General features: G+C 33.1%; 1 protein-coding gene across 1 annotated transcript; it reads right to left on the bottom strand.

The window, feature by feature from the left end:
• Positions 1 to 1388: 1388 nt before the first annotated feature.
• Positions 1389 to 2603, bottom strand: LOC111641111. Its single transcript, XM_023387229.1, has 3 exons — positions 2459 to 2603; positions 2020 to 2180; positions 1389 to 1921 (listed from the first exon to the last, which is right to left on the bottom strand). The coding sequence occupies exons 1-3, from the start codon at positions 2540 to 2542 to the stop codon at positions 1768 to 1770; spliced, it is 399 nt and encodes a 132-aa protein (XP_023242997.1). The 5' UTR covers positions 2543 to 2603; the 3' UTR covers positions 1389 to 1767.
• Positions 2604 to 15067: the final 12464 nt, after the last annotated feature.

Below are 15067 nucleotides of genomic sequence, written 5' to 3'. Positions count from 1 at the left end.
GTTAATACTTTTCTTATAAAGTTTTGAATACAGGAATACCCCGAACTTACGCGATAGGTGGGACCGAGCGGTAACCGCGTAAGTCGAATTCGCGTAAGTCGGTGTATAATTTCCCAATTTGTGTAAAATCTAAGTCGGATGTATGTAAGCTAATAAACGTTCTTGTTAGTCTAATCTCGTGTTCTGATTTGTTCACGGTTACAAGAAATCACCACATAGAGTCTCTCGAGTCTCCGTAGATATAACAAAACACAGAAATAAATAACACAAAATAAATTGCAGCTATGTGTCGATTCCGCGCGACACATCTGAACATGTAAGCTGAACAATAGTGTAAGGAGAGTGAGTAATCAAGGGTCGCGTGGCGCTCAAACAAAAGACGAATCGACGAGTTTTGAAAATCGCGTAACTCCGAGTTCGCGTAAGTCGGGGTAGCGTAAGTCGAGGTATTACTGTATTCTAATTAATGCATTCATTTATTAATAAGATCGATTACTCTTTAAAATTGCATGACATTTTATTCTTTTGAAAATATTTCCCTCCCCAACATATTCAATATGAAGGGTTATTAGAAATCAATCGTCGGGTTTTAAAGTTTTTTGACTTCCGAACTCTCGATCTGGGTCTTGTACAGAACACCAGACACGAAACAAAAACCAAACTGTCCAAATTTGAAATATACGTGTGAAGATATCCTTACGATATAACAGGTGGCAACATGATGCACATCATGAATATTCAGACGTAATGATATGGTGGATATGCGACCGCAGAACTCCAAGATTACCATTCCACAAAACGTGTCACTGTTTTCTGTCGGGGTGTGTGAAAGATAGGGTTTATGTGCCGCCTTTATGCACATCTTTTGCTGAGCTTCGAAATTGCGTTAATCGTTACAGATATGACCATCCGGAAAGTATGGTCATATCTAAATTCATCCAAATTAAATAAGACTTAATAATTGCAACGTTCAAACATACAAATTTATCTGCGATCAAAATTTACACGAAAGGTAGAAAAAGTTATTATACATACAATACATAAAATTCATTAACAACAGTATAAAATGTTACTTAATGAAAAGTTTATAAATACAGAAATTAAAATATTGCAATGCACATTGCAATGCGTACATTGCAATGCGTGAAGAAACTGTACTATCGCTCGGATATGTATCACGTTATCAAAAAATCATCTGTAGTCCAACAACAGAAACATGGACAGATTCTAGTTCTTTCAGTAATATGATGCTTTATATACACTTCGGATGAGAATATGTATTTGGAGCAAATGAAGTCGATGTTTTACGAATTCACTATATTGAATATCAGCTGGAGTCCCTCGTTTGTTTTCAAACTTATAACGGTTCAAATAATTGGCATTTGGAGTATGTGCGCTATAAACAGGCATAAATGCAAAAAAGAACATTTGTTTGAAGTTAGAGAAATGCTGTGAAAGTTAATATTGAATTTATGGGACAAGACAAACGTTTTCACGTGGAATCTTTCTGAGTAAATACTCGTTTTTCATCCAAATTAAATAAGACTTAATAATTGCAATGTTCAAACATACAAATTTATCTGCGATCAAAATGTACACGAAAGGTAGAAAAAGTTATTATACATACAATACATAAAATTCATTAACAACAGTATAAAATGTTACTTAATGAAAAGTTTATAAATACAGAAATTAAAATATCTTTCAAATTAATCTTTAGAATAAGTGAAGACGTTATTTACAATACTGTAAGAAAACAACGTCGTTCTATTCTGTTAAGTAACCCTGCTCTTTCCAAATCTCCACGAATTTTAAATCTGTGAACTTTAAGATGAAAGAGAAGGAGAGAGTTTCGAAGAACAGCAAATACAGGTCGGATTGTACGTTCCAATGCTTTCGATCCACACCGAGTAACTTTTCACTAAAGTACAAAATAAATTTCATGTAAATTTTATGTAAATATATATTATGTAATTAATATAAATATAATTATGTAATTAACAGGTGAAACACTCTTACCTGAACCATCTACGTGCTTCCCAAGTCCACAAAATTATCGTCGCTAAGGTAATCAACACGAGAAATCTTATTGTTTCGAATATATTGAATGCTGCATGAACGTAGTCCATTATTACAATCATAGAAATTACGAAGAAGATGACCGACCTACTGATCGTTACCTGCAAAAAAATTCATCAACGAGTTGCTTAAATTCCCGGTAAAACTTTAAAATTATGGTGGCTTCATCTATTATTATATTAACAATAGTCGTGCCGGCTTTCAGGAGAAAATATTTGAATTAAAATAACTTGACTTCTGGTTTGCATCGGAAGTACATATATAATTATTCGAGGCCTCCTGTCCTTAAGGATTTATTTCTTATAATGTAAAAGTATAAGCAAATTAAGATTCTTACTCAACTGACCCGTTCATTTTATGTTCAGGACAGACTACTTACTTTGTCTTTTAGAGAACATCCACTAAATAAGTTAACGTACAACAGAGTTAACAGTACAATGATAATATCAATATTATACGACATTATTAAAATACAGTGAATGTGCAAATTCGTAAAAGGAAAGTAGAATTTAACACCGCAGACAAAAGAGAAACTCAGAGAGTGACGAGACAAGGGATTATGCAAATCACAATTAATTACGTATAAAATTTTAGAAAATCTACACTTCAGTTTCACGTTTTAACAAATAAATAATATCTATTATTATTTTTAAGATAACAAAAATTTCATTTACAAGTACAGTAATTTATAAATGCAGAATACTGAATTGTTTCCTGAGCAGTTTTTCTAACATAATAATATGACTTCGTATTGTAAAGTAATATGAAAATAAATATGAAATTTTTCAATTGTGAAAATTCTTTCTCATTTTTCATTTTTTGAACTCCTTTGTAAGGTACTGCACTTTTTAATACGAGGAGATGAATAGAACACACTGTTAAAATGTGCCTGAACTGTCTTACCTCCTTTTTATCGAATCTAATTTTTTTTGTAATTTTCGACTAAAATAGAGATAATCACATAATTTTATTCCAGAATTACAGAACACTTCGATTCAAAAAAAGTAGATTATTCGAACCCGGTTAATTTAAAGTGATCTTTTTTGGGTCTTTGATTTTCGAAATAACGAAGTTTTTCTGTATCGAGGAGGGTTTAATGAAGATTTTCTTTGTTATTAGCATTTAAAAATTCATTTGTAACTTCGAAATAAAAAATATTAATAAAAAATTTGTAATAAGATCTCATAACGCACGCAAGTTTATATATTATGATTAATAATATAAAAGTTATTTTCGAAACAAAATGTGATAAGAACGGAGAAAGATACGCAACTCGTTGCTGGATCTTTTGAAACCTCTTAAATATCCCTTTAGTGCATTACCTAAAGCCAAGTTGCTATATACTTTTTAAAAATTTGTATCACAGTCCAACGTGTTCCAACTGTTATTAAATTTACAATTCTTTTATGAGAATTGTATTGAAAAACATATTTGTTAAAATTGATAAAGTATTTTATGACTTTTTTAGTACTGTGATCTTCTACACGTTATATGTATCTTCTCAAATTATCATTGAAAAGTAATGACAAATCGAAACCATCGTGTCCAAGTGACATAAGCGAATAAAGTTCATTTCCATAATTCATTGACACGTTATCACATTTTTTATTATATTTATTTTCTGAGACACCGAAGAAAATACAGTCTAACACGAAAACCATACCCCTGAGTTAAAATTTCTTATTAACTTTTAAACGTTTTGCTCGATCTAAACCACATTTTTCATAATTATTTTCTAGGACACTTAGGATAAACTGCAGGCTACCATGTGACTGTCATTTGAATACATCACAAAAGGTAAAAGTTAAAGCTTAGAAAACAAATGTCTAAATGAAGGAAACTTGGAAGTTGTGTCGTAAGATCAGTGCAGCCAGATTTGACAGTAAGACTCAACATGCGAATAAAGTGCACATTACACAGACTACAACTAAAGCAAGTTTTGGAGGAAGCAGTCATCATGATGATAAATTGGAAATTAAGCATCGTCACAGAAAATGGCTTCGAGTTTTACTTTGTGCCTTAAAACCGCTGCACTACATCGATTTGCCAGTAGCGTAGCGTAGTGGTGGCGGCACTTTTTCGGGGGCGGCAAAATTTCACAATAAATAATAATATCTTGTAAGAATTTGAACCATTTTATTTCTTATTGTCGTCCACCTACGATTCGAACCGATTGAAATGAGCACGGAATAGTGTTACCATCCAACAGTCCGGGAATCGACTCGCCATCCGGGGATATCGTGCGCAACCTGTCGACCTTTTTTTTTCTTTTGCTTGTACGATTTATTCGTATATATGTACACCTCCAATATCCAATAGAGCTAGGTCACTTGCGTTACTCCTATCCAAGTCTCTCTAGTCCCTAACTGTAACTGATTTAGAACAGACATGCACTGCACATTATTCTTCGCATTGCAAAATGACATACGCATGCATCAGGTACTTCTGTTCGAACAAACCTCACGTGCCGTCCGGATCAGCGATTTTAAAAAGGTGGCAACACTAGCACGGAATTTTTCATTACTTATTCTGTGTCCAAACTGAATTTTAGTCTTTTAAATTGAGATACCTAAATAAGAGGGGGCGAAATTTTCCTCTGCCCCGGGCTCCTGACACCCACGCTAGGCGACTGCAATTTGGTTGAACGTTAGAACACCTTTCAGCAGTATTAGCAAAGGAAGCTTGAAGCAGTAGTTTGTAAAGTTCGTTTATATTTAATTGGGTCCTATGGAGCCTGACCTTTCGTCTATCTGACTCTGTTCGCGAGATTGGGCAAAGAGAGAGACGGTGGGAAGTTATAGATCTATATTTCTTTTTAAATTTCAGTCTAATAAATGTATTTAAATTTTATTTATGTCTGTCGGGGCATCGATGGAACATTGTAATGTTTGTTCTTCGATGACTTTTGATACTTCTTGCATCTTAAATTAACGAAACGAGAACAAAAATGTATATTTTTCCAATTAAATTCTCAATAATTCTCTAAGTTAATATTTAAATTTATTGTTTTTAATTTACTTTTAATTAATAAGTTATAATTAATTTTGGTTTGCATTGAACTTCTTATATATTTATAAAATGTTTAATTCAAGTTTTACTTAAAGTATTAAACTCGGTATAAATAAAAATAGAATCCAAGGAGATCCCGATTTCGGTTGTCCATATTACAAAATGATATACAGTTATACAGTAGAGCGTCGATTTTCCGAAAGTCAATCATCTGAAACGTCAATCATCCGAAAGAATTACAGTCGGCAAATTTAAGTTTTCGCCAGTGCTGTGGCGCTTCAATCTTTGGCTATGTCTTGGGCTACTCAAATATTTTACGTTTTTGATACTAAATTAACATGTGAAGTATAATTTTTTATTGTTTTTATATTTTTCAATAAATTTATTTTGTTTGTACAAAATAAAAAAAATAATTTTTAACGATACAATAGTCTTTGTTAGGCTTAACATCGACGAAAATTCAACGCGAAGAGACACGCAACGGAGAAAAATTTCGGTATCGGATGTTAACTTTGTGGGTTAACATTTTCCTTATTTTCTCTGTATTATGTATCATATAGATTTTTCTAAGAATTTCGTGCTCTACATTCATGTAAAATAATACACTTATTCAGAATTACACGAGTTATTTTTCGTGTAATATGAAATTTATCAAACTCGAATCACTGTTGTAGGTGCGATCTGAATGGCGCTACATCTTATTGTAAGTGAAACACTATCATAGAAGCTGATTAATTAGCTTCTTTTGAAGGTATGTCACTAACCTAATCTAATTTATGAAATAAAAATAATTGATAATCGACATCAATACACAAAGAATTGATGTAACGTAGAGTTTTTCAAAAGCCGTTTCTTTAAAGCAGGGGTGTCCATCCCGCGGCCCAATAAACGCGTAAACAAAGCCGACAAATATTTTAATTTCTTATTATATATTTATTTCAACGGCATAAACTCAAAAAATAAGTTTCACAAAGTCTCAAACCTTTATTTATATTTTATTTTTGAGTGAAAGTAAATATTTTCAATTACTTGAAGATGTGTGAATGAAAAAGAATTACTAAGTAAAGCTGAAGTTGTGTGACTCAAAGGATTATAGACACAAATTTGGGAAAAGGAGGAAAGGTGAGGAAGAACAAAAGATAAAAAGTAGTGAAAAAGGTTAAGTAGATCTTCTGTTATGCAAATATTGACCCTTAAGTTTCCAACCTTTCTAACTTTTTTACCTTTTGTCCTTTCTCTCCTTTCCCCACATTTTGGGTCTATTATGCTTTGAGCCACAGCTTTACCTTTATTTAGTATTCCTTCATATACGAGAAAGATTTTGAAAGCTTTGAAACACATACTCCAAACGCCAATTATTTGAACCGTTATAAGCTTGAAAACAAACGAGTGACTCCACCTAATATTCAATATAGTAAATTCGTGAAACATCGACTATAAAGCACCATATTACTGAAAGAACTAGAATCTGTCCATGTTTCTGTTGTTGGACTACAGATGATTTTTTTGGTAACTATCCGAGCGATAGTCCAGTTGTACACGCATTGCAATGTAAAGTACTTTCCGGATGGTCATATCTGTAACGATTAACGCAATTTCGAAGCTCTGCAAAAAATGTTCATGAAGGCGGCACATAAACCCTGTCTTTTACATACCACGACAGAAAACAGTGACACGTTTTGTGGAATGGGAATCTTGGAGTTCTGCGGTCGGATATCGACCATATCAGTACGTCTGAATATTCATGATGTGCATTATGTTGCCACCTGTTATATCGTAAGGATATCTTCACACGTATATTTGAAATTTGGACAGTTTGGTTTTTTGTTTCGTGTCTGGTTTACTGTAAAAGACCCAGATCGAGAGTTCGGAAGTCACGAAACTTTAAAATCCGACAATTGATTTCTAATAACCCTTTATATTGAATATGTTGGGGAGGGAAATATTTTCAAAAGAATAAAATGTCATGCAATTTAAAAATAATCAATCCTATTAATAAATGAATGAATTAAATACAATATTCAAAACTTTATAAGAAAAGTATTAACGAAATTCATTTCCGTTCGAATATAATACTCGTTCTTCTATTAACATGTAATACAACAAAAATTAACATTTATTAATAAAATATAATAACGTAATACTTCTATATAGTGACGAAACGCCATTTATATTTATTTTTGCATTTCAAATCGAGTTGTTTGGACGTGTACATACACGTTTACATTGGATGACGTTGCCGTAAATAGCCAAAAATATCGTCATCTAGAGAATCTTCATAGAATAATACTTAATTTATTTATTAACACTTTATTAATGTAAAATAAACGTAATAATTAATACTTTTATTTAAAAAAAAAGTCTGCTTTGACCATTTATACATTTTCCTGGACGTAACTTCCGCTCAACTCATATTTAAAATTTAAAAATATTATATTAATAATCATTAATTTTAAACTCTTATTATTTATTTTAAAATAGATTTTGAGATTTATATTTGCTTGAATTGATAATTTAGAATATTTTCTTGAATTTTAAGAAAGTTAAAAGACGACCGTTAGAAACCCGCGAATTGTCCAACGGTGAAGATTTAAAATGGATAAAAAGGTAGGTTTTAAAATGGAGATTGGTATGTTTTAAAAAGTCTACCTTTCCTCCATTTTAAATCTTTACCTATAATAATAGATAATTAATGCATTTCTGTTTTGGCTGTATCGTAGGATCAATTGTTACAATTGTTAGTTTCATTATGGCTTATCGATGAAAGTATTTGGATCTCATTTATTCTTCAGATTTTGCTACACTCGTCTTTAAGTATTGCAAAAGATCGATTTGTATATTTAAAATAAGTTTTTGAAATACGTTTTAATTGATAAGAAAAATTAGACATTATTATTCGCTAATGTATAATTTCTACACTTTAAGATGTATCCTGGAGACCCAATATTTTTCTCGAAGAGTTTCGGAGAAGAATTACAAGTATGGAGGAAGGGAATGAAAATTTACTTGTGAAGAAGTGGATTTGAAATGAAGAACATTTACCTTTTAGCAAATCTACTATGAAGATTGATGACCAATTGGAAAACGGTGATGTAAGATCTATCTAATTGTCGAGGAGCCGATCGCAAAAAACCTATAAAAACGCAAAATTCAAGGACAACGGGACTTTTACTAAGACTTTCGACCAAGACTCTCACCTAGACTTCTGTTGTGTTCGTATATCTCCACTTATTTTCGTACCTCTGTTCTTTTTGTGCACCGACTTTAGAGACTGAACTTTTTTCTCTCAACACTGTCAAGAGGGGCCCCTACGACGCTGGACTAGACCGCCGCCGAGATTCCTGACGACACAGGACTTTGTCAACGAGAGACTTTACGTAAGCATTATCGTCCGAAATAAACGGTTTACCTTTGTAAAACACTTGTCTTTCTGCCTTAAAAGAAAAAACCGCCACCCACATACGCTAAGACCTTAGACCATCCCGACGGTAGGGAAAAAAATCTACCCCCCAATTGGCGTTCTTACACTGCGTTTCATTGCAGGAATTAATTGATTTCTTTTGACTGTTAACATTGAAGTTTAATATTTCTCCAACCAAACTCCAAAGAAGAAACAGAAGTTTGTCTGTGAAAACTGTGGGAAAGTATTCTGCTGGAAGTCACAGTTCGAAAGTCATAGTAGGATTCACACGGGAGAAAAGCCCTTCTGTTGCCAATTATGTAGTAAAAGATTCAATCACACTTCCTATTTACGAAGACATCTGAGGATTCATACGGGACAGAAACTTTTTATTTGCGACTACGGCAAACGGAGTTTCACAGAAAGACATCATCTCGTAACCCATCTTCGCATTCACACGGGAGAAAAGCCGTTTAAATGCGATTATTATTTACAAAAGTTCTCTCGGAAATGCTATTTAAAATCTCACATGAAATGTCATTTCACAGAAAATCTTAAATAGTATAATTGTTGTAAAATGTTTCGTATTTGAAAGGAATAAGATAATTCCTAACTTCATTAATATTTATTTTATCGAAATTTGTCTTGAAATTTTACGAAAATGGTTTTTCGTTTTAAGTTAGTAATTATTGTATTATTAATGTTATAGAAATAAAATGTTTTTGGAATAAAAGAGTTTTGATATTATCGAAATTACAACGATGAGAATATTTACATTTTTACGAAAACGTGGAGAATACAAGATGAAAATGTTCTGTATCATTATGAAAGGAAGTTGAAAGGGTAATTGATTTTAAAATACTTGTAAAATGAAGCTATCATTTTGCTTACCTAGATTTTAACATATATAAACCTATATATGTATATGTATACAGTAACACCTCGATTAACGCTGATTCGATATAACGCTGTCTGCTCGAAGCCTACAAAAAGTCAAAATTTACGTTAATTCAAATTATCGCTGCATTTCATTAATTCGTATATAATGCGATTATTCCCGAACACGAACCAATTAGCAAAAGGTGGCAATTCGTAACTCTGTACTTCCCCTAAATCTATGTTTGGTGTAATTTTGGAAAAAAATATAGCATCGTGGATGCCGTAGAGAATATCGACTACTCTTGGCAAAAATTAACTGATAAATGTACGAACGGAGTGTGGAAGAAGACCGGAGGTATCCAAGAATTCTCTATGAGAAGAGTCTATTGCTGTATCACTCATTAGGTTGACCAAATTGTCAACTTAATCGATACAGCATGACTAGGAGATATAGACGACCAGAATATTGAGGAGTTACCGCAGGTTTCTGATGAGTCTTACCAACGATGACCTTCAAGAACTGAAAAACAAGAAATTCATGTAGAACTGTAAAATAGTGATTCTGAAAACGAAGAACCCAAAGAACTTGCTGCAGACTTCCACAGTAAAAATTTGGTAACGAGTAATTGTAGAGAATGATTCAGATTTTGAAAGGAGTGCAAAAACAAGAAGAAACGTTTTGAATGCAATCTTCTGCTACCGATATTTGTTCAATTTAAAGAAAACAAAAATCCATACGACAAATGATATTAGACGACTTCATCGCAAAAAGTGAAGAATTTCAGAAAAGCCAGGACCTCTATCACAAAAATGAACTTTATATTTCTGTGTTATGTATCATCATTAATATGCAAATTAATATAAAAATAACAAAATTAAACTAGAATTTGTTTATTTTTAGTCGCGTGTTTTCCTTTACTTATTCACTATGTGTTAAAATGACCTCGTTTAACTGGCATTCTGTCGCTTATGTATACAGCAGACACATGACTATTTTTATTGAATTTCTCAATAATAAATAACAGTTGAACTAAGTACTTTGTAATATTCCTCAACTGATATGTTCTGTAGTGATTTATACAGTGGTTTTGAAGTTTCTGCATTTTTTTCAGAGAAATTTTACGGAAAACCATACCTTATTATAATACCAGAGGCAGATCTAGGTTTTTCGGGACCTAAGGCTTATTGAAGTCCAATGGGGCCCCATTTATTGTTAGATTAAGAATTGACATTACCTTATAAGGCAGGCTGGTCATTATTATTAGTCTCTTTATAGCATTCGAATTCGAGAGAGTAGATTTAAAATTGCAACTTGGTGACTTGACCAATTACGTTACAATAAAACAAATACTATTGCATCATTATTATATTATTAATATTAACTAATTTTTACTATACGATAAGTGCTCATTGTTAATGAAAAAGTATTTAAAATTTATGTTGATAATTTAATTTTTGTGGGCCCTTGACACTTAGGGATCCAGGACTTAACCGTATTAGTCCCTATGTAGATCCTGCTCTGCTTACTACCACCTGCAGTAAATTCTCTCGCAGCGTGAGAGCGCTGTACTCATTATTGTTGTACAGTACATAACAATCGCGATTCAATTAAATAACAATGTACTCGTAGAATATTTAAACTTTACTACAATGATACACATTCTATCTTTTTCTCCTGGTTTTAATGACAGGACTAATCCCAATTAATTTTAAAAGAAACTATAAAGGGTAATCATCTGAAGAGTTTACTGAGAGGTTGTAATTTTTATTTAAATTTAAATCAGTCTTTCCTAACTATACCCAAAACCTCGACGTTATTCATCGAATATTTGTTTAAACATTCAGTCAGGCCCGTCTTCGGTACGTGCGAGGCCCTGGGTCAAGAAAAGCTTGGAGGCCCCCTTAAGGAATTCGTAATGGAGAGTTAATGTTTATAAATTTTTTAATTAGCTTTTTCTGCTAAACGTATTGTTATATTTATGATTAATAAAATTTATCAAACATATCTTTTGATTGTTTACTGTATATAATAATTTTATTACTTACTGCTCTATCCAATTTTGCATATTTTCGAAGTTTCGAATTTTAGGAGGCCCCTGGGCACAGGCCCGGTAGGCCCATACCTAAAGACGGGCCTGCATTCTGTGGAGTAGATGTCCCATCTATGACTTTCTGCATGTGATCCAGTGTTTTAAATGTCTATCTTTTCGCTAGAGAATAAAATCAAAAGAGTGCAATTGCAGCCACTGCAGGGAGGAACACCTCTTCAAGAACTGTCCCAAAAAGGATAAATCTGCCGTATGTATCAACTGCCAAAGGGAAAACCTTCCGAAAAATGTCCACAACACAATGAATAAGAACTGTCCGGTGTACTTGCGGATGAAGTCCGATATCTTACATAGGTTCGACTACTTACCTTAATCTCCTTGTAATCCTACTACTGTATCATGCAATACTATCTGACTGTATCAAAAGTACACCATCCTTTTCAAAACTGAAATTAGTGGTTCGATTATCCTTTTATCTGTAACAGCAACTTGTTTAAATGCAAATCAAGACTTCATGTTAATTGCTTTTGTTTTGTAAATGAAAATTAACCGTTGTTTACATATCTATTGTTGTAACCTGCCACTATTTTAAAAAACAACAACATTGTTTTATTTAATTCACGAAAAGTATTAGGTTAAGTAGCAAGTAATATGGAGATAGAATGTCAGTTATAGAATGAAACTGGTCAGTTATTCTAAATTTTTGAGTACTTTTTCTATAAATTTTAAATATATAATTGAATAGACGAATTAAATAAATGGAAATACCGGTTTTATTCACTTAACAAGTCTTAGAATTTATTTCTACGTTAAATAAATGATTTCTAAATCTAAATATTTTTTCTGTGTGATATTTTTAATGTTATATTTAAAAATCGAATCCGTTTATATATAAAAGTTATGATATTGAAAATGAAATATCAAATCGTATTTACCACATTTTTTTAAATTTGTTTGAGTTCCTATTGGTAAACAATAGAAATTAAATTACAAAATGACAATAAGTCTTATCCAAATAACACAAAGTGTATTGTATTATTACTAGCAGATAAGTCCGGCGTTACTCGGGCAAAAGTAACGATAGCGAAGATTAAGATTATTACATTATACCCAATCTTAGCCGTGTTCACAGAATGAAAGAATTAGGTTTCCCTGTTTCCAGACTAATTAGAGAATTTTTAAATGCGTTTAAAAATATTTTCGTTTTCCCGCAAAAAACGCAAAAAAACCAGCATCTACGCCTGTAAATCTTGCACCACACCGCTTTCTCTTAACACTTTCATTATTGTCACTTACATTCTTAACACTTTCGTTGTTAACACTTCTATTGTTGAAGCCTTAATCCTGTCTCTCTCCCCCGCGGGAAGATTTTCGAAAAACCCTTATTAGTGTGCGTTCTCGTGACGTAACTGTGTACCAAATTTTAACTTTGAACTCCTAACCGTTTGGGCTCTGCGCTTATTATTATTATTATTATTATTAATATTATTATTATCAACCCGTCTCGATTATATTTATAGTCGTTATAAAGTGATATAGAGTTTTTTTTTATTTTATCAGACAGCGTATTTTAGGCAAATGCCTATTTTTTCTCTTAAAATACATGGCTAAGATTTTGTATTAACACTTTTCATGAATACTTAGACCGAAATAGTGGTATTTTATAATGCCTATTTTGATGTTACTGCCTTTTTTGCCTAAAACAGATATTTAGTCTGTTTCTTGCCATCAGAAGTCCCTTCAAAGTCGACACTTCGAAACAATTATGTGCAACTTACGTACGATGACGTTATTTCCAGGATAACAGACTATCTTAAGGACTCTTACTTGCGGTTCTCTGTTAAGAAACAACGGAGAGACTTGGACGCAACGTAGCCAACTTGATTGTTGGAAAGCTTGATTTCCATTGACCCTCCAGAGCTTACCTGGTCTACACCAAACAGTTGAATAAAACTAACCATAAAACAGTGGCTCATTTTATGAACAATGGACTAAAGATCTGATGAAAACAAACTTCTTGTAGTCGTAACAGATGCTGCTTCATACATGGCCACTAAAACGTTCAAGGTTTTTTCCCTGCTCTGCTTGGCGCATGGTCTTAATTAAGTAGCCGAGCATATCAGAGTAAAATATGAAAAAGTGAATAAACTTATCTCCTCTGTCAAAAAAGTGTTTATTAATTAAATTAAAGCCCCGTCTAGAGTGCAAGCTTTTTGGCAGGTGCTGACAGATGTTGCTTTTCTCCCAGAACCTGTGCAAACTCGTTGGAGAACTTGACTAAATGCTGTTAACTACTACAGTGAACATTTTTCCGATATCATAAGCTTCTGGCCACATGGCGTACGATGCAGTTTGTCTGACTAAAGCTAAGAAAATTTTGAATGACATTTATGTTCAGAACGACTTGGTGTACAGTACATCAAGTCTCATTGCATATTCATTGCAGATAAAACACTTGATACTAAAGAACAAGATACTATTACTACTCTTGAGAGTGGTGAAAAACCTATATATGAACAAAGTGATGCAAACAGAGCAAAGCAGAAGTTTCGTGATGCACCAGGCACTGCTGCAGAAGAAGCGAGAAAAAGTTGAATGCAGTGCTTACAATAGAATACTGGATTAAAGTGTTTATTTGTTTCGGCTAAAATTTTGGTGGGAAAAAGGGCATAACTGAAAAAGAATTCCCAGTCCATCTTCTTCCAATGTTGAAATACTGTCCGTTATCTTCAGTAGATGTGGAACGCGCTTTCTCTGTATATAAATTAATTCTCTGTGGCAAACATTGCAACTTTTCTATTGAAAATTTGGAAAAAGTGCTTCTACTATATAGTGAAGATAAAACTATATAAAACAGAGTGAATGAGAAATGTAAACACAATCGTGTTTGCATCATTCTGAATACGTGCATTACTGTTTGGAATGCATATGTTAAACCATTGCTTTGTGGAAGTTTGAATGAATTTTTCTACATCCATTGAAAACGTAATTTTAAGCTCGTTAGATATTATTAGTTAATTAGTGAGTCGGTCGTGAGCCATCGTAAAGCGAGTGTACCTTTTAATTTTGAAAATATATTTTTAACGTGCCATCTGTACTGGCAGATGGCTGGATGTCCAGCAGATAACGGGGGTAGCTGACAGTCTTCTGTTCTGGGGGCAGCGATGTCTGCAGACTACACAAAAGGCGGCCCCAGCTATAAAAAAAGGCATTTTACATTATACAAGGAGCTTCAAACTCTATGATTGAAAGCCGTTCCCATATCAGCTTTCTCATAAGATGGCGCTGGTTGCACTCGGGATTAAATCGGCCAGAAAAAAAAAATGGAATGGGGTATTGGTGAACATACGACGAAGTTGCATGGGTAAATGGACAAATATGGTTTATTAGTTTTTGTTATATTTGCAGAATAGGCAAGAAGTCACGAATTTTCTGTCGTTTGGGGTCGTCTTGGAAATTAAATAAGGGCAACTCGACACGTGCCTCAAGTGACCTAATGTATTGGCGCCAGTGTCTAAGAGACCTGAATTCGAATCATATTCGGTCTAAAATTGCAATAATTATTCGGAGTGATCCGTCGGCATTTTATCTCATCATCGCCCCATTGTGGGTCTACTAAATGGGTTTTCTAAAAGAGGCCATCTTTATGCCT

Source organism: Centruroides sculpturatus, unplaced genomic scaffold, assembly GCF_000671375.1.
Source record: "Centruroides sculpturatus isolate CEXI.00-Female unplaced genomic scaffold, Cexi_2.0 scaffold1361, whole genome shotgun sequence".
NCBI classification, from domain to species: domain Eukaryota; kingdom Metazoa; phylum Arthropoda; class Arachnida; order Scorpiones; family Buthidae; genus Centruroides; species Centruroides sculpturatus.
This window is presented reverse-complemented; position numbering and strand designations above follow the sequence as displayed.